The sequence below is a fragment of the Pantherophis guttatus genome, chromosome 8 (genome assembly GCF_059756535.1).
Source record: "Pantherophis guttatus breed Tessera chromosome 8, ASM5975653v1, whole genome shotgun sequence".
Classification (NCBI taxonomy): domain Eukaryota; kingdom Metazoa; phylum Chordata; class Lepidosauria; order Squamata; family Colubridae; genus Pantherophis; species Pantherophis guttatus.
In genome coordinates, this window is record NC_142070.1 from 29569284 (window position 1) to 29596247 (window position 26964).

The following is a 26964-nucleotide window of genomic DNA, read 5'->3' on the forward strand; positions in this document are numbered from 1 at the left end:
CTTGCAAAAACTCATCAGATTCTAGGAAATATGAAATAAAAGTCATACTTTAATAAAGAAGAGTATTGAATGTTTACTTATTTACATACATTGTTTTGCTAAGTTTAAGTCTATAGTTTGTTCCTTTCATTTCTCAATAGTTCATCAGTACTTGGCAGGGAATATAAGGACAAGTAAATAGCTGTGCTTTAAGTGTGCATAGAATACTATGGAAAAGTTCATTGTGAAGTGATACTAAATACCAGTAGGAATTTGCTTAGCCGGGAATATATAGAGTAAATTTTCTGGGCTACACAGAAATTCTGCTTTTTAATCTTCCTGAACTCGTTTGGACTCATTTTTGCTCCCTTGTATGTTACAAAAAGAATTCAACATGAAAATCTAAGAGGAACTATCCTATTGGTGCACTGCATATCTAGTACGTTTTTCTGTGATGTTCACTTTACATAGTACAATAGTCCAAAATAATCCCCTCTTTAAAAAAAAAAAAACAATACTGCATCTTTTTAATATAATGTTGAATTTCAGTGAAAGAGGCTTTTAAGGATGCATTGAAGATGGTGGGGAGGCCTGAATCTGTTGTAGGACCAGATTCCTGTTCTCATAACACTGAATTTAAACCATAGACCCTTTGTCCATCTTGTCTGCATAAGAGAATGTAAACAAGGACTTTTTCCAGAATTCATAGGAAACTATAATTAGTTAAATAGTTAATACCAAAACTGATACAACTGTTTCCTCAGTGAAACAAAGACATTTCTTTCTGCATATGAACCCCAATGAAGTATAAGGCTTTCTTTCCAAAACCATAGTTTTTGAATTTTCTTTCTGAATTTCAGAGGGAGATTCCAATACGAAATTACTTAGAATTCATGATAGTTTTGGACTTAATTAAAATTATTGATTTCTTTTTGGAAGCATGATTAAATAGCCACTGGAAGGACTCAGTTTAAAACCTCAGTTTTAAACTATATTTTAAACTATAAACTGTATTTTGTAAATGAATTGCTAAATGAAAGTATAAATAAATATATCTACGCTTTGCATAGAAATGTTCCAGAATAAGGCTGTAATATTACATACAGTTATAGAGAAGTAAAATAGATTGAATTTGGTGGGATTTATTATTTTCTGGAGATAGGATTGCAGTATGAATATTATACCATATATTTCACATTTTTTCAGCATTTTGAAGAGTTTCTGCCCTCAAAATGCTTTTTTCGTATGTGTATGTGTCTACCATCCATCTGGTAAATAACATGTAAAATAAGATTTAATATACAAAGCTTTATGTCACAATCAAACTTTAATCTTTCTTTTCAATTTTACAGAGTTACTGATTAGTAAATAAGTTAGGCTTCTTTTAAGTGAACACATTTAGAAGTACAAAACATTTGTCACATTAGGAATGAACAAAGCTGATTCTGGAGAAATATTTCCTGAAGTGTAATCAAAAAATAATAATACAGCTTCTTCTCACTGTCTCAGAGCCCTGTATATTTTAAATGGGCTTAAGATATTAATATACTGACTATTTTTCATACATATATCTCAGTTAATAAATTGCTACTATAGAGAGGTTTTTTATATTGTAACATTTATTGCTTTATGAAGTACTACATTTACTTATTTAATATATTGTATAAAGTAATACAGACTAAAATTTAAATTTTGGTTGAAATTGAGATTTGTTTCCCCCTGTATCTTGTAAATAACATTGTAAATAGGTACTTTAGGTAGGCGCAATAGTACATATGGTTTCACATAAACATTAGTTTTCTATAGCCATCACTTTTCAGTTACTTAAAATCAGAACATTCTAAAACATCATGGATAGCAATAATATATATTTTGCTTGCATTGCAAACAGTAGATTGCTAAGATTATGCTTATGAAAGATGTCAATTTGGCATCTACATTTTGGTAGTAGTATTCTGCATTCACATGGTTACAAAAACCAAAATAGTTATAAGTATATTATTAATATCCATATTTATACATTTAATTCAAGTATCATTATCTTTCTTCTGAACCATAGATTAGGCTAAATAACCATTCAAGTTAATAAAAATATGTTCAAAATAAAATTTTATTATGCTATATTTAGAATTAAAATAAAAACAACTGGAATTACTCTATGCTGAATTCCTTACCATTTTACTAACTATCTTAAAACATAGAGACATTTCAATATTTTTGCTAAAAGTTTTGCTTTTTCAATTTTATATTTGTAAAAGTAAAAAAATACAATATTTGGAAAATGAAACTGATTGTTCACAATGAGAATAAATACCCAGTTAAGAAAATATCCAGTATATGTTAAAATATTTCATTACCTGATCAAACAGCTTATTACATTAATAAATATTTATTTTTTAAAATGCTTTAAGTAATACCCCTGCCACTAGACTTTCAATAAAATTTGAACAACAAATTCATTCTACTATTACATTTTTAGAAAGTTCTATAATATTCTGCAAAGATCAATCTACAAATATAACACTTATAAAGTTAAGGATTTCTTAGTGCAAGCTAAGAATTTTTTCCAATGAAAGAATATTTGTTACCTGACAAATATGTAATTCCTGAAATGTTGACTATGTAAGAACTTGAATAAATAATATGTTTTATAATAGTTTTATCTCGTACTTTTCTGCAGTTTCATAAGTATAGAAGCTTCAAACTTATATCTAATGACTTGGCCCAACTTTTTAAAATTAGAAAGTACAGCATTATCTTTTTATTGAAAAGTCTTACACATGTTGGCAAATATAAATAATTAAATTATGTTCATACTTGAAGCAGGGGAAAAGAACAACATACAAATTGCAATTAAACAGACAGAGTAAATAGCAGTGATTCTGTTTTGGTGATGCTCAACCCATTTTTTAAAATAATAAACTCTGAAGAGACTGGTATCAGATGTATTGACAACCAATTTGGGTTAGTGGTTAAGACACAAGGCTAGAAAGCAGGAGACCATGAGTTCTAGTCCTGCCTTAGCCATGACAGCCAGCTGCGTGATTTTGGGCCAGTCTTTCTTTCTCTTAGCCTAACTCACAATAACTCAGGTTATTGTTGTGGGGAAAATAAGAGAAGGAAGTTGTATTGTATACGTTTGCTTTAAAAATAATAACAGTGGCATACAGATAAATAACATAAGTCAAGGGCTGAGATGCATCAATATACAATGAAATTTTAGTTTGCACAACTGTAAAGTAAAGTTTGGACAGCATATGAACTGCAATACACTGAGTTTTGACAGCATATGAACTATTTCCTTTGGACAATAAATCAGTAGCTGCCCATCCCAGCAAACACAGTAAGATCTGTATGAGAATATCTACACTGTCTGCAACATGGCCTTTTTATTATTAATTTTACAAGTTTGCCATCTTCTCCATTCTAGAGGCTGACCAAGATTGTACACTAAATTAGAGTGGTTTCTTTATATATTTGCATTTTTAACTTTGCCTTAAAACTAAATTAGCAGGAACATCCACAGGAAAGTAATACTTTGAGTATCAGACTCAGTGTATGAAAACATTATATATTTGTTTTAGTTCCACAACTTTCATTTTATTTTGAGTATTGCTTCAATAGTAATATGTAACTGCAGTATTGCTATGTTTCCAGTAGAGGCCCCCAGAGGCCATTATAATTATTGAAAAACTGTTTTGGGAGACAATTTTTGTGAACATTAATTTCATTAAATGTTATTGATTTATAAAACATAATTTTAAAATGAATTTTCAACTTTAGCTGCATATTATAACTAATAGGATATTATTGCAATTTGGAAATGAATATTTACCAACAGGACCATAACAGTTTATGAGATTTTAATAATCAAAAATCTTTTGCACGTACCTTGTGGTATATTACTTTATTTTTAGTGACAGCTCCATAAAGCTCTATAAAGTTTATCCTATTTTTGTCTTTTTATTAATTAATTGATAAAATGTTTACATGCAAATGTAAATTCTGATTATTCAAGAATAAATCAAAATCCAAAATTCATATTATGACAATGCATTTTATGACAAATATTTCACAGATATTGTTTGATTACAAACTGCAACCAAGATTACATCACATTAATCAAAGTCTAAAGAAATAATATTTTTGCTTTAGTAATATATGTGAAATGTATCATAGACTGACCTCCCACATTACATAAGCTGTAATATGTTCATTATGTAATGTAGTAAATATGAACTCTTTTCAATTATTTAAGAAACTTTAGTTAAACAGATCCTGACAATGTGATGTATTACCTTAACCAATGACAGATAGGCATCCCAATTTTAAGACAGTGTTTGCAAATTCAAGGTTACATGCTAATAAACTAGGTTCACTCATGTGAACAAGGTAAATGATCTACAAACAAGCATAGCTGGGTTCAAAGAACTTCCTAAATCAAAAGCAAACAATCAAACATAATAAATTGACTAGTAGTTGATCTATTAGGAGAGTGCTGTATTTTTTTTAAAAAGCCAGATGATAGGTGAATATTAGAAAAAGACCAGGTTAAAAGAAGCTGCACTGAGACATTTTCTGTCTTATTTATGAATAACATTTGTCCACCTAGTTATTTTTGTTAAGGATGCCTTTTAAAGACCTTTTCTATTTTCTACTCACCGACACTTCAGTTTTGAAGCCAGAAGCATAGGAGAAAACTCCTAAAATTGTGAGATTTTCACCTTGTAAGGTTTTACTTTTGGAATAAATTTTTTTTATGATGATCTTTCTCAGTGAGCACAGAATTACCTTTCAGTGAGTTTAGGCTTTAATGGAACACAAAACAAAACACCAGAGTTTCTCCCAAAGGTGCTTTTTCAAGAGGCAACTGGACTTTCTGGTTTTTCTTTGAAGACATTTAGCTTCTTGGATAAGAAGCAAAACATCTTCAGAGAAAAGCCAGAAAGTCCAGTTGCCTCTTGAAAAAGCACCTTTGGGACAACCATGAGCTGGATGAGTAAGAATCTCCATAGACACCAGAGTTTCTGAATACCGGCTTTTTTCATCTTGCATATCTCCAACACTTTCAGTGTATTGCCTCTGATCCTGATGTATAGCAATAGCACTTAGACTTATATACCGCTTCACAGTACTTTACAGCTCTCTCTAAGCGGTTTACAGAGTCAGCATATTTTCCCCCAACAATCTGAGTCCTCATTTTACCGATCTCAGAAAGATAGAAGGCTGAGTCAACCTTGAGCCTGGTGAGATTCGATCTGCCAAATTGCTGGCAACTGGTGGTCAGCAGAAGTAGCCTGCAGTACTGCACTCTAACCACTGCGCCACCACAGCTCAGTATGAATATGGTTCCATATTTAATGTTTAATATGGTTCCATATTAAAATTATGGAACCATAACTGCGACTTGCATACAATGTTTGCTTTACAACTCAACATGGCTAGAAAATGTGGGAACTTCACAGTGACACAGTAGCTCCTCTGCTAGAGAACAGCCTTCCCTACCAGACATACCTTTTATGGGGTTTGGTCACAAAAAGAATGCCCACTCCCACTGTGTTTGTCTCTCATGCTTATTTTTTACACCTTTCTCTTGCAATTTTGACTTCTAGTTTAACTTCTTGTACTAGCTTGTACTATAAAAAAACTATAATGGTTTGGTTCCTTTTAATCTATTCCAAGGTAAATAATTAATATTATTTATTTATGGTCTACAATTAATTATAAAAGCAAAATGCAAGAGATAGGCTGAGTGAAAAAAAAAAGAGTATAGTTACACAAAATTACATTTACAGTATTTACAATACCAATTTCTTTGATATTTCTTACAGAATCCTCCATGTCACAATAATTAAATATCTGTACAGGTAGTTTTCGACTTACAACCATTTATTTGGCAACCATACAAAGTTACAACAGTGAGTTATGACTGGTCCTCACACTTAAAACTGTTGCAGTTTTCTTTTTTCTTTTCTTTTTTTTTTGAAATTTTTTTTTATTTAAAACAAAAACCAAACATAAAATCACCATCATTCAAATACAATTACAAAAGTATGTTCATCAGTTAGAATTCTTTTGTGCTCAATCCCTTACCCCTAAATACCAATTATTTAATTTCTCTTACTTAACAATTTTATATGTTATACTCATTTAGCCATTGTCTAACAAAAGAAAACATTTCATACATTTTACCATTACATTAATTTCATCTTTCATCTTTCATCTCCATACTTTATTATCTAGCCATTGATAAAATGGCTGCCCTGGTAGCGCAGCAGACTAAAGCAGACTAAAGTACTGTTATTAACATCAGCTGCCTGCAATTACTGCAAGTTCAAATCTCACCAGGCTCAAGGTTGACTCAGCCTTCCATCCTTTCTAAGGTAGGTAAAATGAGGACCCAGATTGTGGGGGCAATAAGCTGACTTTGTATAAAATATACAAAAGTATGAAGGCTATTGCTTAACGCATTGTATGTCGCCCTGAGTCTCCGGAGAAGGGCGGCATATAAATCAAATTTAAAAAAAAAAGCCCAAATCAAATAGTATTGTTTATCTTCCTGTTCTCTAATTTCAAATGTCAATTTACTCATTTCAGCACACTCCATAATTTTTTTAATAACTTCATCTTCAGTAGGTATCTACTCAGTAGGTATCTACAGTTATCTACTCAATAGGTAACTGTAGATACCTCAGGAGGTAACTGTTGCAGTTTTCTTGTAGTCATCCAATCATAAATCCCTGGCAACATGCAAATATTTATGACGTCCTGGGATCACATGATTTCAATTTAAAACCTTACTAGCTGGCTTCCAGCATGCAAAGTCAATGGAGGAAGCCAGGTTCACTTAATGACTGTATGATTCAGTAAACATCTGATGTGACTCACTTAAGGACCATGACAAAAGGGATAAAATTGTCATCATAAGCCAATTGTGATCTAGGAAGAAAAATTCAAAATTACTGCGATACTAGTAAAAGGGTTTTTTTACACTTTACATTCAACATTTACATTACATTGCATCTGTCTGAGTGGACTTTCTAAGACTTACAGCCCTTTTTAAAATCAATTACTGCTGGCTGATCAGTGTAATCCTACTTATTGCAGTAGCCAAATTTTGTTTTGCTGTCTTTAAGGTCAAAAGCCAAATTTGGATTCAACAAAAGAAATACCCTGCACCAGATTTTTTTTTAAAAAAACTACTAATTCTTATTCTTAACTCTTTAAATCTTAAGTCTTTTATTTTTCTTTTGGTCATCTTTTAAACAATACCAAAAAAAAGTTTTCTCTTTTTTCCATTTTGTTTTTCTTTCTATAGTTTGGTAACATGACTGTAAATTGAATCGATACATTGAGAAATGAATGAAATGCTTTGTGCCTCAGTTATCCTTGGTAAAGTCACAGATGTGATTATCTGCAGTCACATAGGGGTGTGATTGTTCCTCTTCTCGGAAAAGTTGTATAATCGCACTGTCTAATCTTGCTGGAGTTAATATGCCTCCGAGCATATTTTTATAATTGAAGAGGCATCCTAGAAAATATACATCAGCAATTTTAAGAGTTGCTTTTTTAGTGAATTAATTCAGTTGACATTCCTATCTGATTTCAATTGCAGAAGATTTATAATGTAGTTTTGGTGGAACTAGAGCTACTATCGCTTTCGTTTGGTTTCTTTCAAAAACATGCTAGCATTTTAAAATAAAGAAAGAACTGGTATAACAACCACTGCATTACCTTTGCATTGTATTTGCATATTTAATCATATTCGTATATGTTGTGTGAGTTTTTCTTAGGGAGAAATGATAATCAAGAATGAAAAAAATTAAAACCAGCCTTTTCAAATTCCCAGTTACCGGAATTCATACAAGAAGAACATCTGCATAGACATGCTGCAGCAGGGTTATCACAAGTCTTTTGCTGAGCTCTTTACTCTGATAGAGAAGTGGAATGCCTTGAGGGAGGCTTCAGGGCCTGGGTCAGCCATATGGCTGGAAAAGTCCCTCGAGGAGCAGCCTGATAAGCTGGATCAGCTTCACTATTTCCTGACCAGAGCTGAGGCAGCCCAGCGATCAGGTAAACGGGGATTCTGGGTAATGGAGCAGCAATGTGTGCCTCAGGGAAGATTTCAGTTGTTTCATGTGTGAGTTTGAGACTCTTCTGGAAATAGAATTTTTCAGCTTTAGTCAGCTAAGCTGTATTTTTGCAGTAAATGATGTGGAATTCGAAATGATGAATCCCAACGCTGGAACAAAACATTCCGCTGACAAGATGAATTTTTGCAATGAAGTGATTAGGATGCCTTCGATGGATTCATACTATCATCACTCAATTATCACTTTTCTTGAGAAGTCATTGTTTAACATATTGCTTTTTAAAATTTAAAACATCATAATATTCAGATAAATGTAGCAGCTTTTCAAATTCATTTCTTATACATGGCGTGTATTTCTTTATTTGAAATGTAAATTCTTAACGTGTTTCATTTAAGTTGTAATCCTCATATTCTTGTCATTGAAGATTGCTTTCCAGGCAGCATGGCTGCATATTGGTGCACACCTTTAAATACCCTAATTTTAACAAAATATAATTCATGTCGATGTTCTGAAATAGGAGCCATAAGATAGGAAAATGTGAGAAGCTAGATGGATAACTGAGAAAACACATCAAGACTGCTTCTCTTGACAGAGAAAAATGAAGAAAGAAACCTCACATCATTTTGAAAAAGGCAATATGATTGTCAGTTCTGAAATTAAAATATGTAATGAATGACTAACGTTAGGCTTCAAATGAGAAAGAGAAAAGTAGATTGCCTACCACTAGTATAAGGAATAGATAGGACATAATGCTAGTTATTATATGGGACCAGGAGCCCCATAGAAAATATACTGTATAGACAGGTTTTGCAAATTGTCAGATAGTTATCATTTTAACTATAAAACTAAATTCTGAATTTAAATAGTATAGAAACCAGCTACATTTCTGAAGCCAGGAAAGACTTACATACATCTGAATGAAAGACACAATTTAACTTGTTTCTCAATTTCTAGTATGGCACCCAGACTTGGCCTGCAAAAAAAATATTAAAAAATAATTAAAAAATTAGGCTAAAGAAGAAATACAGAAACTATAGCTCTTCACTGCAATTTAATGGTTGTTTAGGTTTTTGCAATCTAGATAAGTGTCTGTGATTCTAGATTCTGCAATTTGCAAACTTTTAGTTTCCCCAATGATTTTTCCAGGTGATTATGAAACATATAGAAGACCAAATTCTTTAAGACCAAATTCTTTTAAGAAAAGTTTTGTCTAAGTTATACCATTTCAGACTAAAGGCAGAGGAACAAACAAAGAGTAATAACTAAATTCTTCACTCCTTCCCTCATCCAGCAGCAAGGAATTGATGCATTGTGTGACTCTTGAAAAAAAGCATGAAGTTGCATGAAGAAAGGCCTGGATATTTTTATTGCTTTAGGTGTCCCTTCTTCTTTGGCACAAAAACATGTCATGCCCATCTCAAGATATATGCATTGTACTCCACTCTCCTATATCTCTTCACACCAATCCTGTGAAGTAGTTGGGCTGAAAGTCATCGAGTGAATTGCTATAGCTGCAGATGGAGTAGAAAATGGATCTCTGTGGTCAAAAACATTTGCCACTATTTCTTAGTCCTTCCCCTTCCTTTTTCAGTTTTCAACTTTTGCCTGCTTTAAAACTAAACATAGATCAGCCCTCAGAGATCAGACAGACCAGTCCTGTCCTAGCCCTCAGGATATCATGTCTTTCTCTTTCTAAACTGTCACTGTCAGATTCCTATAACTCAGAGAAGTCAGTGGATATTTTAAATTCTAAATTGCTTTGAGATGAGAACAATTATGCAACAATTGTAGTAAAAATAAAATAAAATATCAGTATAAATATGCTATGTGATAGAAGATCTTTAGTCTTATCATGGTCAAGAGAGAACATCAAACTCATGTAGCCCCATGTCTCCAGAATCAAGGAAAGGTACAGAACAAGGAGATGAGAAAAAATGAAGCAGGAATGAGAAAGGCAAGAGAAAGGCAAGAATATGTGACAAGCACTAATTACCATAAGAGTTTCTCAACGTGATAATACCAGCTTCTAATAACTAGGAACACATGTGCAAGTTGTGCATTTTGCCTCAACATTGCCTTTCTCTCAACAGAGTGAGGCAAAATGCACGATTTGTACAACATAAAATTTCTTCTGATGTTGGTGCAATGGCCAAAGTCTGCCCTCACTGTCTTGCATTTCTATTCCCTAAAGAAACCACCAATTTCTGCTGTATGGAATTATTAGGATAAGCAGTTTTCAGCCTCTACCTAATGTACTCCTGCAAATGTGTTCGGGAAGAACATCAGACAGTACAACTACTTCTTCCAAATGACATCATGTGGAGCACAAAAAAGTCCTCCAAATAAGGAATGGGTGGGATTCTTCTGTGATTATTCAAGAACAAATTTGTCATTGCATCTGACATTTAATTTCAGATTCCAACCAGCAGGCCAAAATTATTCATATTTATTTCATGGATTCTCAAGACGGAGGGAGGGAGGGAGGGAAGAAGGATTTCTGGCTTGAGTCAAATTTTAAACTGATTTTAAATTGGAATTGTTTTAATTACGGCCAAAATATTTAATTATTTTAATCAGTTTTTAGATTTTGTATGTTTGTCTTGTTTTTACTTTGGCTGTTCACCGCCCTGAGTCCTATATTGGAGAAGGGCGGTATAGAAATTTAAACAAACAAATAAATAAATAAATAAATGAAGCTCTCTGCCAGCTGAGTTTCCACAAGGTAATTCAGTGGGGAAGCTGGCAGGAAGTCAGAAGTTGTTTCCATCTTTCAAGTCCAGTGAGGGTTTTTTAAGAGAAGTCTTACGTGGTCTTAATCAAGGGAGCCTCTTTCAAGAAGGCACTGAAGACTTAGCCAAACAGCAGGCCATAGTCTAGAAAGGGACAGCAACTGATACCTAAATTTTATTAGGACATTAATATCCCCCCACTCCCAATTCTAGATTATCATTCTCTCTAGTTCAAAAATATTAAATTAAAATCTTGGAATTTTCTAATGCCAATATTTTCAGTACTGTCTTCCAGAAAACATTGAAAAACCCTCTAGTTAGGAAAGTTATTCTTGCCTACACAACATCTTTGCAATATGGCCAGCAGTAACAGGGAGGAAGCAGATAAGAGCAGGCTATTTGGGCTATCCCGCTTTTTTCAGTTGCATTTGGTTCTTGAAAAGTGGATGGGGGTGGGGGGGAGAAAGTCTGCCTGAGCAAATCCAATTTTACATTTATTATTTTCTTCCAATGGATATTCTACATTGAAAGTAAGTAGGGCCTGCCTTCAGTGTAGTAATGATAAATCGGTGATGGTGCCTAAAGATTTTTGAGAAAAAGACAACCCATTTATTTATTTTATTTATTTATTTATTTATTATATTTCTATACCGCCTTTCTCCCGTAGGACTCAAGGCGGTGTACAGTCAAGAAAAATATAGACACACAAACATCATAAAATTGCTAATTAAAATTATTACTTAGTTTGGTCAATTAAATAAAACCCAGAATTAGGTAACATTTAAAAAATCATTCACATGTTCGTATGTTTAGCCCTGCCTGTTGGAACATCAGGGTCTTGAGGGCACGGCGGAAAGCACGGAGATCAGGGATATTCCGTATCTCCGGAGGCAGTTCATTCCAAAGGGTTGGAGCCCCCACAGAGAAGGCCCTCCCCCTGGGAGTCGCCAGTCGACATAATTTGACTGACGGTACCCTGAGTAGTCCCTCCCTGTGAGAATGAACTGGTCGGTGGGAGGCTATTGGTGGCAAAAGACGGTCTCGTAGGTACCCAGGTCCTACGCCTAAGCCATGGAGCTTAGTATGTACATTTAGTATGTACATTCTTGGATTTTTAAAACTCTTTTACTACTGTCAGTGGATAGTGTAGCTGTAGCATTTGTGATGCTGTATACTGACTCTTGGCCTTATATGCTATTAAGTTACTAGAAATATTTTCCCAGGTTACCCAAATATTTTCAGTTTGAACATAGTTTCATTTTGTACTACTGTGTGGTACATGTTACCACACATGGTAAACTGCAGATATAGTTTAAGCTATATCTGCAGAACTATAAAACTGTTCATCTGTCAACCTTTCCCAAATCCTTCAGGGTACTTACTTGGTTCATCATTGTTGTAATGTTCTAATTCAAGATGTTTAATTGTAAAATGATCGGGGATTGAAATTCAAAATAATTGCATAGAGGTTAGTGAAGAAATTGATTTCAGCTAATATATTTTTTAAGTTAAACTAAAACACTTTTGAGTGTAATATGGCCAATGCTTTGTGAAAGCAAAATTATTTCTGAGGTTTCTATATTTTAAAAATATAGTCATTTTAAAAGAGAATGTTTTAACATTGCTTTGCTTTATTCATGTGATTCCAGCCCACTTGGCCAGTTTGTGTCCAAAACAATTACATTGAAATGGTTGTCTTGGTGCACTGCTTATTCTTATTCACTGAGTGGGTAGACACTAGAATAGTATAGGGTCACATTAAAGTTCATTCAATCAAGACTGCGACACTAACAGTAACCAGCCTCAGGTCACTTTCACCTCTTGAGAATTGTAGGGTACTTACCTCAAGTTATTTACATAATTTTACTGAAGTTTATTGCTTTGCTATTCAGTAGCAAAGAGAGAATAATTTTAATCTCTAGATAATGCTTTCTCCAAATTAGAAATATTCCTTTTTTATCTTTTCCTCTTTTATCTGTTTCCAGGTAATATAGTTATAATATCACTTAACACAGTTATCATTTTCTGCTGTATCTGCTTGGTGAATAACTATAAGGACTGAAACTATAATACGGAATGCACTATGTAATATTAAAACCCATGCTTTTATATGTATGTGTGAATTTTCTTTTTTCTAAAATGGGTTTGTGATGGCACCATTTGATCCACTATTTAACATTGTTGACGGATCTTAAGGTTTCAATAATTTCTTGGAACTTTTATAGGCTAGTAAGGGACATAGCCTTAATATCCATGTCTATATGTTTTTCATATCAGATTCAATTCATAACTACTTAACTTTTCTTCTAAGTAATCAAGTTGATGTAGATTACTTTCATGGATGAAAAACAGCAGCTCAGATTGAAGCATTTTTCTATTAACTAAAAACTGCAGTAGATTGCAAAAAGTATCAAGAAGAGCATATGAAGATTGACAAGCATGAGATCTCATAAATGCAAAAGAAAAAATGTGTGAGAAGATACATCAAAGAAGTGTTTAAACAATATGTTCTATTGTGGTAATAACACATTTCTTGTCATTGTATTTTGAATACTGTCAGAAGCTGAAAATAGGTAGAATGGCATTATAGACTTCTAAATATATACAGTAGCTCGGGAATTTGTTTCAACAACAGGTTCGAGTTAAATACTTGCCACACCTAAATCTACTGTATTTTGGACTGGGTGTAATTTTATTGCTGCTGATCCTACAAATGAGGAAATCATCCAGAGACCTAATAGATTTTGCATTAACTCCTTCCTATTTATTCTGTAGACTATTAAACCAGTATGAGGTGTTGGTGAAATGGGATACTAAAAATAATATCGGTCATATCACATAATCAATTGTAACAAGTGATGAGAGAAGGAAACATCAATAGGAACTGGAATTATGATATATTAATTAAGGGTGTAAATAGAGAACTGCACAGAAGATATTTTGAAATATATATCAGCAAATGTTTTTTATAGATATCTGTGCACATACAATGCTGCTTATATATCGTACAATATGTTATAGCACAAAATTACATTGCAACAAGCTGGGCTGGCCTAACAAATCCTTTTAAATGATTTTAAATTTGTTTGTCTTTTTAAATTTTGGGCCAAATTGAGATATTTCCTTTTAATCTGTTCTTAATCTATGTATTATGTATTATGTATTTATGTATTTTTACTTGGCTGTACACCGCCCTGAGTCCCTAGGGAGAAGGGCGGTATATAAATCTAAAGTAAAATAAAATAAAAGTAAAAAAATATCACTTTATATAGCTATAATGTTATAGTATGGCAAAACCTAAACAAAAACAAAAGTTATACAACCTATTCAATATTATTAAGATATAATCATTTTCTTTTCATTGAAGAAAACTATGGAGAAGTTTATTGTAATCAACTGAACTTAGCCTATTGCTTCAACAAGACTGAAGACAGATGGTTAAGGAATTATTTCTATGAACAATGTTACAATACTGCTCAACTGATTAAAATTGATGGTGGGAGGAAAGAAGCTGAAGCACACTCTAATATGGGCCTTGTTTATGAAGAACAAGGTATGTATAGTTTTTATCATTTAGTCAAAATTATGATCACCATTTCCAGAAATCTATTCAGAGAGAGTTAACATGTACCATAAGAATATAGCACTAGATCAAACTAGCTGGTTTGATGTACTAAAAATAAAATTTGAGCATTTTAGCATTACTAAAAACTTTTGTATACTTGTTCAGTGATTGCCTTCTTTAACAACCATTCATAGTTCCGACAGTAATGAAAAAGTAACTTTGCAGCCAGTTGTTGCATTTATGACTTTTGCAGGGCTATCTAGCAAAGAAAAGCTGAAGTAAGATCATTTCACAATTTCACAATTTTGCTTAGCAGCCAGTTCAATTAACAATTGAATTGCTGGTCCAATTTTGGTTACTAAAAAAAGACTATCTGTATTTACAGAGATGTGGATGTTTGTTCCATGAGAAATTCATGATGTAGAATTAACCACTGCTTCACATTCTAATTGTGCCATAGGATAATTAAGACATACACAATTGTTACCCTCTATTTTTTTCTTCTTTAAACATAGTTATGTTTTATAAGAACTCTATATACTGGATTTACTGGTGTGCTTTATCAATGGTATTTATAATTAAGAAAACTCTACAAGTAAACATGTATATAATAATGGAATATGAGGCAATGTAAGATATTGCATTGGTTTGCTTTTTTAAAAATGTGGAATATTATTATTAATATTTTAAATTTTTCAACAGTTGTGTAGTCCTAAAACAAAGTTGTTCTTTCATTTATACCACTACTTATATGTTGATGGTGGATAGAACAGATTTCTCGCTCTTCTCTCATTCACAAAGCTTTTGCCCATTTTAGCATCTGAGCTTTTTTTCTAAGCATACTGAGATCCCATAATTCCTTTTCCTACTGCCACAGAGTTCAATATTGTGAATGCTGAAGAGTATGCATAAAGGTGTATTGTGTTCAACATTTTTAGAAATGAATAGCTGAGAGCACGAAGGCAAATCAGACAGCAAAATATCATGTAAACCACATAGAATAAGCTAAAAACTACATGTGGTTCTTTTTTAAGGCTAATATTACTTAAAGCTTTTAATAAAAGTGTTATTTTTTAAAAAATAACATTTTTATTAAAAGCTTTAAGTAATCCCCCCCCTCCCCATTCCATTGTAATCAATTCACAGAGATTTCCTGGACAAATTCTTGCAGTTTTCTTGGCAAGGTTTTTCAGAAGTGGTTTGCTTCCTTCTTAGGACTGACAGAAAGCGACTATCCCAAGGGGGGGAATCACTTGAAGACTGCTAATTTTCTATCCCCAACCTCTTGATCAGGGTTTTTTTTTTGTTTTTAAAGAAAACTAACAGGTTTTCTCCTCAAGTGAGGAAACTGCTGGCTAAGTCATGACAAACAAACTGGTCTTTATTTCAGATACTGTTAGTCATTTGAGGTGGACCAAGTCAGGGAACCAGCTTTTCTACAATGACTGGAACTCTTTTAATATAGGATACCATAGCAAGATCAACTTATGATTTGGCATTCTTTTACATTTTACATTTTCCTCCTTTTTAAAATTATATATGTCTATTTTAAATATTTGGAAAGTGAATAAAAAATTATTTTCAGGACCTCCATCCCTATAGCTTTCTGGAAGATCATCAGGACTTGGCTCTTTATCCAGATACTGGGATAGAGCAATGAGAGCCTATGGATGGTTATTGGGGTATCCTAGGAGATGACTAAGATGTTGGGTTTTTTAGTTCTTGGTTTTAGTTTTCATGATTTTATGGTTTTATGATTTGTAGTTTTATTGTTCTTGTGAGCCAACTGGAGTTGTACTCTAAGACAGCCATAAATATCTAGTAATCTTATCTATACCGTACTGTACTGTACTGTACTGTACTGTACTGTACTGTACTGTACTATACTATACTATACTATACTATACTATACTATACTATACTATACTATACTATACTATACTATACTAATTATTTGTACATCTATTGCTCTTTGTGACAAGTAGGTGCAGAATGTCTGTGCAAAGTCTTCATATATTCCGAAGCTTATATATTCTAATAGCAGGCTTTTTAGAAAGAAAGAGAGAGAGAGAGAGAAAGAATGAAAGAAAGAGAGAGAGAGAAGGGGGAGAGGGAGGAGGAAGGGAGGAAGAAAAGAAAAGAAAAGAAAGGGAAAAGGAAAGGGAAAAAAAAGGAAAGAAAGCTATTTAGCCTGTTTGAACATTTGAACTTATTTCAGGCAGCAAGCCAAGGATTATTTTAAGAAATCTAGTTGAAACAAGAGAGCCAGTTTGATGTAGTGGTTGAGGCATCAGGCTAGAAACCAGGAAACCTAGAGCCATGAGTTCTAGTCCTGTCTTCAGCACAAAGTCCTGTGAATGACTTTAAGTCACTTACTTATTATCAGCCTTAAGAAAAGGCAAGGGCAAACCATTCCCAAATTCTTGCCAAGGACACTTCAGGGACCAGTCCAGGCAGTCGCCAGGAATCAACACTGAGTCAAAAGCACAAACACTTCCAAGAATAAACCACAGCCTCTTTCCTAGAACTCTGGATTCTTCCTAAGAGCTGAATTTTCTTCACAATCAATTCTTCACTGAAATAGAGAGGAGACGGGATTCTGACCATAGATACCAATATGGCATAAGTATCAATCTAAGGGGAAATTCTGTTGGTTGGAAGTTCTTAGTAGAAACTTAACTAAGTTTACTTCTTTTGAAGAAGCATGTTTGAGAAAGACACTCTCTTGGGCACATATGGTGCCATCCAATCAAAGTTTGCTAACTGGGAAGCAAGTACTTCTACTCAGTGGAGCCTGCTTCTAGGTAAGCTTAGTTGATCACATCAGCCAGAAGCAACAGAACCTGCAAAAGTGCACCAATCATATAGACTGGTCCTCCCAACAGCATGAAAATGATGATCTTTGAACTTTGATCATTATGGCTTGTACCCAAGGTGGGATGTGGGGGGCATATAATGCTGAGGTTATCTGCCACATCCAAGCAGATGCATTTCCTCACAGCCTTTAGTGTTTCAAAACATTGAATTACAACTAAGCCAAAAATATCTAATATCTAAAGTATTAACAAGTGAAATCTGAATTTTTTGCTCCTCTTCTCACATGTTTTTTTCTTCCCCCATTTCATTAGTGTGTGTACACAAATTGTTTGCTTCCCCTGTTGCTATTAAAAGCTTGTTTATTGACAAACAATGTATGATTTACCAAAATTTAACATCCTATTTGCAGGAAGCAGATCAATTTATCTAGATAATTCTCCTCTGCTTATAGATCAATTATTGTATTATCTGCTCTAGATTCTTCATTTGCCTCTAACAGAGTGATCAGTAGTTCCCCAGAGCTTCTTCCTTTTTCCATTTCTGAAAAAGATTTACTTACCAGTCATCAGTTCTTCAGGATTCCTCAAAGATAGTCATAAAAATGCAATCAGCTCCCCAAGAGGTGCATTTAGTTCTTTGCAAGAGTCCCACAAAATTCAAACTAATTACAAATAAAGAGGTACTCTCTGACCATGTTTGTATCAATTTCAAGTTTCAATCTAGCTCCTTCTTCCTGTTAATGAAGATGGAACAAAACAGGAGTTGAGTAGCTCTGCTATTTCAATTTTACCATTATTTTTCCATTTAATATTTTATTTTTATTTTTTTTATTTTATTTCAAATTTATATACCGCACCTTCTCCCAAGGGACTCAGGGCGGTGTACAGCCAGATAAAAACATACAATACAAACATTAAGAACAATTAAAAGAATATATATTAATTTGGCCCCAGTTTAAAATGACAAACCAATTAAAAATTTAAAAATATGTTAAGCAGATAAATATTGCAGATAAATTGATATATATTCGTTATATATTAACATGAAATAAACATAACCCATTTTGTTATTAAGTTGGACATTTGAAAATAACAACAATGTGCACTTTAATGAAGTTTGTCCATAATTTTAATGCAATTTTTTACCGTTTGATTACCTATAATATATTTAATACATTTCTTCCTAGTTATAATGTTTGGTAGGTTCTTTTCTTGATGTTCACAAATAAAAATGTTTCCAAACAGTTTTAGCCAAAATGTCACCAGTTGCAACCCTTCCACTGAGAATTCCCCCCGCCACCTCAAAAGAGGGAACATTTATAGAATCAACTAAATGTAGCTGGAGGCATATCTGTGTTTTAGTTACACCTACTAGATATGTTGTGCTTGCTTGCTTGCTTTCTTGCCTGTTTGATTGCTTGTATGTGAAAAGAATTGTACTGGCAGGCACTACCTAGAAGTCTTTGTACTTGCTCAAACTTGCATTTCTTAGCATATGTATATCAATTTTCTAAAGCTGTATTATGTTATTGTTCCATTCGATGAGTTTTATTGAGTTGTTCATTGTTCTAAGTGTGATTTTTTCCCCATGGTTTAGTAGCTTCCAGGTTGGTTTTCTTTTCTTTTATTTAAATTAATCATAAAGTTGGTAAGTTCTGAGCTGTGGTGGCGCAGTGGTTAGAGTGCAGTACTGCAGGCTCCTTCTGCTAACTGCTGGCTGCCAGCAATTTGGCAGTTCAAATCTCACCAGGCTCAAGGTTGACTCAGCCTTCCATCCTTCTGAGGTCGGTAAAATGAGGACCCAAATGTTGGTGGGGGCAATATGCTGACTCTGTAAACCACTTAGACAGGGCTGTATAGCACTGTAAAGTGGTATATAAGTCTAAGTGCTATTGCTATTCTAATATCTATATTTTATTTTTAAAAGTACCTTTAAAATGTTTACTTTTTAAAAAATTATAAATATTTTAAATATGTAGGTGATTGTTATTAAGGCTGAAGGTCAATATACTCTTTAACCGGTAATAATAACAACAGTAGGAATAACAACAATGGCTAAAACTTCAGTATTATACACTCTGGACCAAAAAATTAGGATTTTCTCTTAATTATTTAATGGAAATGTTACTATTAACATTTCTCAAAAATTTAAAATATTATTCAGTCACTCTTACATTTAGCTTTTTAAAATGGTATCATGTAATTATATATAATAATATGTGATTTATATTACAATATTGTAAGACGAACATTACAGAACAAACATCCCATACCTTTAAATTATCATTAATAGTTATATATAACTGATATTTATATGAAGTCTGGTTAAAAAAAGAAAATAGCTATTTGTGCTATTGCTGAAGCATGGAACTGAACTGGTCAGCAGAATAATTTGAGATTCCAGAATTTTATTTACCAGAATAATCTTTGAAACCTAATTAATAGCCTGCCTAATTGATATATTGATACACATAGGCCAATGAAAGATTCACAATAATTTTCTTACTGAATGCCACTTTTTCCAATTCAGTATCTTTATTTTTCTATATTATAAATTTGTGCACTGTTTTCTTAAGTGCAGCAACCCTTCTTTTGCTTCACCCGCCTTCAAGTAATCAATGTGCTGCTGAATGAGTTCATTTTAATGCATTCAATCATGCCTCTAATGTTTGTAGCTTACGGGTGCAAGCATCAGTAATGCAGGAATGTTATATGGCTTTAGTTTGGACCATTTCATAAAATATTCATGGAATCAAAAATGTGCATCAAAATAGCATCTAGGAGAATTACATTTATGTCCCTGCTTTTATGGCAGCTTCATGTTAAAACCCATTTGTGTTAATATCTAGTCAATCTCTCTATTCAAAAATAGTACAAAATTATAGATATTTTGTGCATCTCTTTTTCATTAATATTTGCCTAAGATAGTTTTTATTTAATACAAATAGAGTGTTTGGGAACAGTTTTGTAGAAGAATAAATGTAAGGAAGAATTGTATTATGAATACAGACAAAACAGTTGATTATGCATATCCATTTATTCTTCCAAATCAGCTAGAACATCTTTTATCTTAGGATATAGTATCTCTGTTATTGGCATATGATGTTATGGATAATATTGCCCAATTTCTTACTGTAGAATTTCTGCACTTCTACATTTTAAATACTGTGAGTTTATTTTGTCAATTAGATTAATCAAATGATAGACACTTTGTTAAAGATTACAGGTACTATAATATAAAGAGTTATACTAGTATATCCCTATACTTTAATGATTTATGTTCTCTATTAGGTCTTCTAGTTAGGATATTTAACCAGGACAAACGGTTGGTTCAAGTGTAAAATTTTATTATCCCTTTTAATCCCCTAAAATAAAATATCTGATCAAGAGCAGATAGGATTACTTTATTTAGTACTTCCAGATTCATGACTATATGAACATAGTAATTTATCAAAAATCACTCTTTTGGATCATTATGTATAATCATATTTCTTTCACAACATAGATATTTCTTATGTATTTCTTGTACAATAATTTATTTAAACTACTGGACAAATTTCCTTACCCAAAAAACTATTTATGACTTTATTTTAAAGAGCAGCTTGCTTGGAATTTTTGTCAAACTGATAAAGCTGCCCATTTTAAATTCTTAGAACTGATCCATTTAGCATTCTTCTTTTGAAGACATATTTTAGGAACTATATTGTTTGTAGTAACTTGCTTCTCTCAAAGAAACTAGACTTGACAAGGCTGGACAATGTTAATCTCAAACACTATTAACTATTAGATCAGCAGTCCCCAACCTTTTGGCTGCACAGACCGGTGGCAGCGGAGGGGATGGGTTTGTGCACTCAACCTAATCCCACCCATGTGCAAATGAAGCTTTATGTGCTTGCCCGCTGCTTACACAGCCCAGTTCCCAATGGGCTACAGATTGGTGCTGGTCCATGGCTCGGTCCACAGCCTGGGGTTGGGGACCCCTGTATTAGGTGAGGTGAAAGGACAGGTATCCCATGTTCTATATTGTCCTTTAACCTAAGTTCATTCTTACTAGATTTTTATATCATGGAACTATAGAAAGGAATAACTCATGTCTTCCAATTCTGTGTTAAATTCATGATTAAAGTTTTGTATGCATATGGAACGGCAATATTAGTAGTTATTGTATATGTACTTAATGCAAAAAATTATTCAAAAATGTGAGAATATGAATTTAACAAACTTAACAAAAACAAAACAAATAATAGTGCTGATGATTTAACAATGTGTAGACTGAATATGTTTTGGTCCTCTGTTCAGATTTTTCATCCTAAAGCTCCATGTATACAGCAGTTTATTGTATAATAGAAGTATTAGCGTGTTCTTTAAAAATATTTCAAAATGTTTGTGGTGATCTACAGGTTGATTTCTTTATTGATGAAGCTGTCTGAATTAATGGTATAATTACTTAAGCTACTTAAACCATTTTCTTAAAGCTAAAATAAATGAATCATAGAAGCCAAGTCTAATCTGACATTTCTAAAAATATTTCTTCATAATTTTCCTACATAAAATACTACTTTCTACAATTTCCTTTTAAGTGTCTATGGACATTTTTGAAAAATGATGCCTATTTGTTTTTCGGGAAGGGGTTTTTAGCTTCATTATCATTATGATTGTTTAATCAATATATAACATTCTACTTGATTATGAGTTGTTTTGTATTCTTCAGATAACTTCCTGAAAGCTGTAGAACATTATGAAGCATTCTATAACCTGACAGTAGGACGGACATGGAAAGATGATACAGGCCGGAATTTAAATTCACTGGCCTGTGAACATCTCTGGAGAATTTACACATTACTGGCAGACAAAATGCTAGAAAATAAAGAAGAACAAGAAGCCATCAGAACTCTAACAAAAGCTTTAAAAATGGCAGAAGAAGGTGAGAAAGAAATAACATTCCTGCATTGCCTTTCTTTCATATGCAAGACTGGATTTTCCCCAAAAAATAAAGAAAAAAATAGAAGAAAAAAATCACCAAGTGCTTGATGATTGTTTTCAATGAAATTCAAAACAAATGCTATCGATGTATTTCTAAATCTTATAAAACTGAAGTACCTACTTTATTTCAAGAAAGCTTTTAACTCTAAAAATGGAGTCATCCAGGACTACAACTTTTAAAAAATGAGTCCATAGTCAGAAATAAGGCCTCTGGCAACATTTTGGGTTGTGTTCTTCACTGATTTCGTGAGTGACGCTACTTATGCATTAAAATAAGGTAATGAAATCTTAAGGTAGATGGCTCAAGTACATGTACAGGTATAGATTTTTATTTAATGAGCATCACTATTATGCCAGTACTTCTTAAACAAATGATTTTAATAATTAATGCAGTTACTGTAGTTTTAATTCTAGACATTGTCATATGGAACCTCTTTTTTGTAGTGTTCTTTGATACTTTTTAATTATAATATATGTGGGAATACATCAAGAGTATATATAGCATAGAGCCTAGTTACTTGAGGGACCATATATCTCTCATAATATCTGCCTGGCCAATCCAACCTGGCAGGATTGGTGCTCTTCAGGTGCCTTGACTGCTATCTATTGTGACCTTGGAAGCAGGCCTTCTGTGTAGCAGTACTTGTTCTCTGGAATGAGATTCAAATGGCCCCCATCTTACTGGTGTCTCAAAAGATCCCAAAGACCTACCATTTCATATAGGGCTTTGATGAGTGTGATTGAAGCCCCTATGTCTTCATTTTCTTGTTCCTATCTGGGTTTGGTATCTTTGCCGTTTTTATTTCTTTTGTGTTGTTTTCTTGTTTGTACATGTTTTTAACCATGTGTAACTGTCAAGATTCCTTGGGAGTTGGGCAACACAAATTTAATAAATCAAATTGAATTAGGAGTGTGTACAGTTATACCGTCTTTTCCATCTAATTGGCAAGCATGTTATAGATATAAGTCTACCATATAATAAACAAATAATACATGATTGATAATCAATTGTATCAATACAGCTTAAATATGGGAGGAAAACAGTGAACTCAGTGATAAAGAAATACCCTTACAATATTAAGTAAATTCTCTGAGTAATTTTTATCTCAATGATATACAGCAATTCTATTTTATCACTCTGGGATAGATAGAACTTTGACACAATTATTATCCAAGCCCTACCCATTCATGGATGCATTAATGGTATACATATGCATAAAACACTTGAGTTGCAGCGCAGAATTTGACATACACACCTCTGGACCAGTGGTGGGTTCCTCCCGGTTCGGCCAGGTTCAGCCAAACCAGTAGCGTGACGATATGAAGTCACCAAACTGGTTCTGCCCCCCCACCACCCCCGCCACCCCCCCCACGTTATTCTTACCTTTTATTTGGCCCCACCCCCAATCTATTGCTGCCTCCTGAGTCCCAGCTGATGGCTAGAGGGAAAAAAAACTGTTTAAACTCTTGCCGCGGGGCTTCAAAGGGCCGCCTTACAGCTGATCAGTGTTAAAAGAAAACAAATGAGTAGACCGGTGCCTGCAAAAACACATGAGTAGATCAGTGCCTGCAAAAATAAATGGGTAGATGGGTACAGCTCTGCAAGCAGTTAAAAGCCTGGTAGACCAGTACCTCTGCTAAATCCTAAATAATTGTCACATGACCATCAAGCCACGCCCACAAAATAAGCCACGCCCACAGAACCGGTAGTAAAAAAATTTAGAATCTACCCCTGCACTGGACATCCCAGGCACAGACGTAAATAGAAGGAGATTGTTATGGAATCTCTTGGTGAACATGTAACACTTACTCTTCTGGTTACCTTGCACATGGTTTGCCAGTGCCTAACAAATAAGAGATGTTTTTCTTTTCTATTATATTTCTCTGCCTGCACCTACCACCCAAAGCAAACACTTGACATAATATTTTATACAACGTTTTTTCCATATAGATAACATTAACATTTGTTAAGATGAGCTGAAAACAAAATATTCACACACACAAAAAATCAGTGGCATTTAATTTGTTTTTATGCCTAATTGTAAAACAATATTTATTTCTATTTAGCAGAGAATTTGAAGATGGAAGGAGAAACTGCTTTCTGTTTAGGCATAGCATATTTTTCAGCCGGAGAATTACAGAAAGCTATGTTAGTAAGTCTAAATGATACATACTCTCTTTTATGGTTGTAACATTAAGTTGCTTATAGCAATTAAACTGAGATCTGAAGCATGTGTTGCAATATGAAATACTCCTATTCAGAATTCTACTTTCTGCCAGGCTGCCTTGATGAATATTGTTTCCTCATTATCTCTTAATTTTTGTGTGTTATTTCCCTCCAACATCAAACAGTCGATTGAAAATTCTCAATTGCTATAAGACTTTTGGTGTGTCCTTTGTTGGACTTCATCCCTGAGTACATCATCTTTCTGCCCATATAAACTGATTGACCACTTGGGGAAAGAGTTGAAGAAATATTAGTAGCGTTCTGCACTTTTTTCTCTTTATCTTCTGTGAAATACCGTATTGTTTTGCGTGTTTCTATCTAGTGTGCATTCTGCTGTTTAGAGTGATATTCTCGGGCTTTTCATGACTCCGTTTCTCTTTTAGTTCAGTTTTCTTTCTCTTCTGATTGTAACCTGTGCAGGTCACCAAATTGCTCCCCATGACATTGGATAATACATTACAGGATCTTAATTGTAGGTAGAATTAAGCAAGTTAGACTATCTTCACATCATGTCGTTTCCTAAGTAAAAGTTTATCCTTTTCCCCCCCTCCCATGCTATAGTTATAGAAATTGCATTCCTAACTTTAATTTTTCTCTCTATTTGTATGTTTTGCATTGTATAAAGTTGTTCACTATCTATTTCCCTTTCACCCTCTTAGTGGAGTCCATACTGGTTTTAACATTTTGGTCTTGGTTTGCAGTAGAATGTAATATAAAGCTTTCTTGAAGAATTATGTGATAATAGTAGTTTTGCCTCCTGGCTAGACTTTATTAACCTGTTTCATTCCTATATCTGATATGCAGTGCATACATTTGCAAGTTTGCTTTTTTACCATGAAGTAAACTTCTTGTCAGCACTTCAAGCTTCATTTACTCTAGTGCTGACATAAGAAGGAGAAGCGGAGGCGTCTGGAAAGGGATGTTTGACTTTTCACCTACTTATTTTCCCTGGAGATAATATCCCCTAGGAGATGAGATGGGAGGGGGGAAATTCCTTTGAGCTGAAGCGGTAGATTAGGGGTAGAATGACTTGGAAGATGGCCAATGAGTGCAGGGGAGTGGGGAACGGAAAGGGAGGGTTTTGGGTCTGGAAGTCAGTGTTGGCTACGATGAGCCAGGATCTAGAATGTCGTGCTCAATAAATGGGAGTTTTTATCAAAGACTTTGTTTGAAATGCAATTTATTTGAGACGACCTCGAAACTTGACACTTCTTCTTTTCTTGGAAAAGGAAAAGAATAATCTATAAAGTAACTTGTCTGAAGGAAAAATGAGTGACTGGAGAAACAACCCTTCCCTATTTGCTCAACCTATTTCCAAATTTAGTTGTTGAGATGTTGATTCTGTTGCTCTCTAAAACAGCTACAGATCACAAAGGCAACCACATGGAGAATTTTCATTTGTTCAAGATCAGGACAATCTATTTATTTATTTAATTATTTTAAAGTATAGATTCCAGCCTTCATAATTATATAAAAATATCATAATAATTTTATTAACCCTCTATTGGTAAGTGCTTTTTAACTGTTTAACTTACTACCTGCCCTGGAAAGGATTGAGCAGAGTTTATGTTATTTTTATTGGCAATAATTGGTAATATACCATATTGCCAGCATAAATGAAAATAATTTCTTTACCCTACATTCCTTATTCTAATTCTAATATATATTCTAATATAAATATATATATTGCCCTTCCCAGCAGAACAGATAGGTTGGGTGTATTCCAGGACCCTTCTCTTAAGTGTTGCCATCAGCAGGAGCTAGGAGAAGTGCCTTATGGAATATGTCTTCCCAACTGAGATCCCCAGGGATCTCAGAAGACACATCAGGTTGGAAGGGGAGGATGGGAGTTCACAAGCAAACAGGGAGGGAGCTATGGAGATGTTAGGGCACTGTGGTAGGAAGTCTGTTTTTTTTAAAATAGTGCATGATTCCTCCTTTAATCTATATTATTTTGTTGGTTACTGCTGTGAGCCACTCAAGGTTATTTTGTATAGAAGATGTATATTAAATACTGCATTTATTGCATTTTTGTATTGTACATAAAATTGGTCATATTAAGCGTTTTAGCTGATATGGATTAAATTATGTGATTGTACTATCCAAAGAAAATATGTTGTTATATGTATTTTTGTGAATCACTAGGACAATAATGGTTTAAATTAAATCATTTAATATAATGTAAAATCTGATGCTCGGTTGAATGTGAAAGATAGCTACCTATTCTGGACTACATTAAAAGAACTAACTAAACCATAGACTGATGTGAAGCACATAATTGATTTGCTGATCTTTAAACCTATATAATTGGTCTATAAACAATATTGCAAATATTGCTCTTTACCTACTTTGAATTTGCCTTCATAACATCAGTTGTTGAAGTGAGATTTGAATCAGAACTGCAACCAAGGAAAGGATGTTTACCTTTTTTCCTTTGTTTAGCCTTTTCAGTGCCGTCCTCTCACAGCTGTTAAATTTCCTTTCAGAAAAGGAACAACGTGCCATTAATGATTAAATTCCTTACAGATAAATAAAAACATTGCAATCCAGTTAAGTGTGACCAAAGTAGTTG

At 33.6% G+C, this 26964-nt stretch overlaps 1 protein-coding gene across 4 annotated transcripts in view; it reads left to right on the plus strand.

Moving 5' to 3' along the window:
* The window catches only part of TTC29 (tetratricopeptide repeat domain 29), a 108174-nt gene that overhangs the window by 22474 nt on the left and 58736 nt on the right, over nucleotides 1-26964 (plus strand). For 3 of the 4 annotated variants that reach the window (XM_034401488.3, XM_034401485.3, XM_060686868.2), the window contains 4 exons: nucleotides 7829-8052; nucleotides 14169-14354; nucleotides 21894-22106; nucleotides 24233-24318. In XM_034401488.3, coding sequence (XP_034257379.1) covers nucleotides 7829-8052; nucleotides 14169-14354; nucleotides 21894-22106; nucleotides 24233-24318 — 709 coding nt within the window. The remainder of the gene's footprint in view (nucleotides 1-7828; nucleotides 8053-14168; nucleotides 14355-21893; nucleotides 22107-24232; nucleotides 24319-26964) is intronic. The other variant, XM_034401487.3, reaches the window with a different exon arrangement.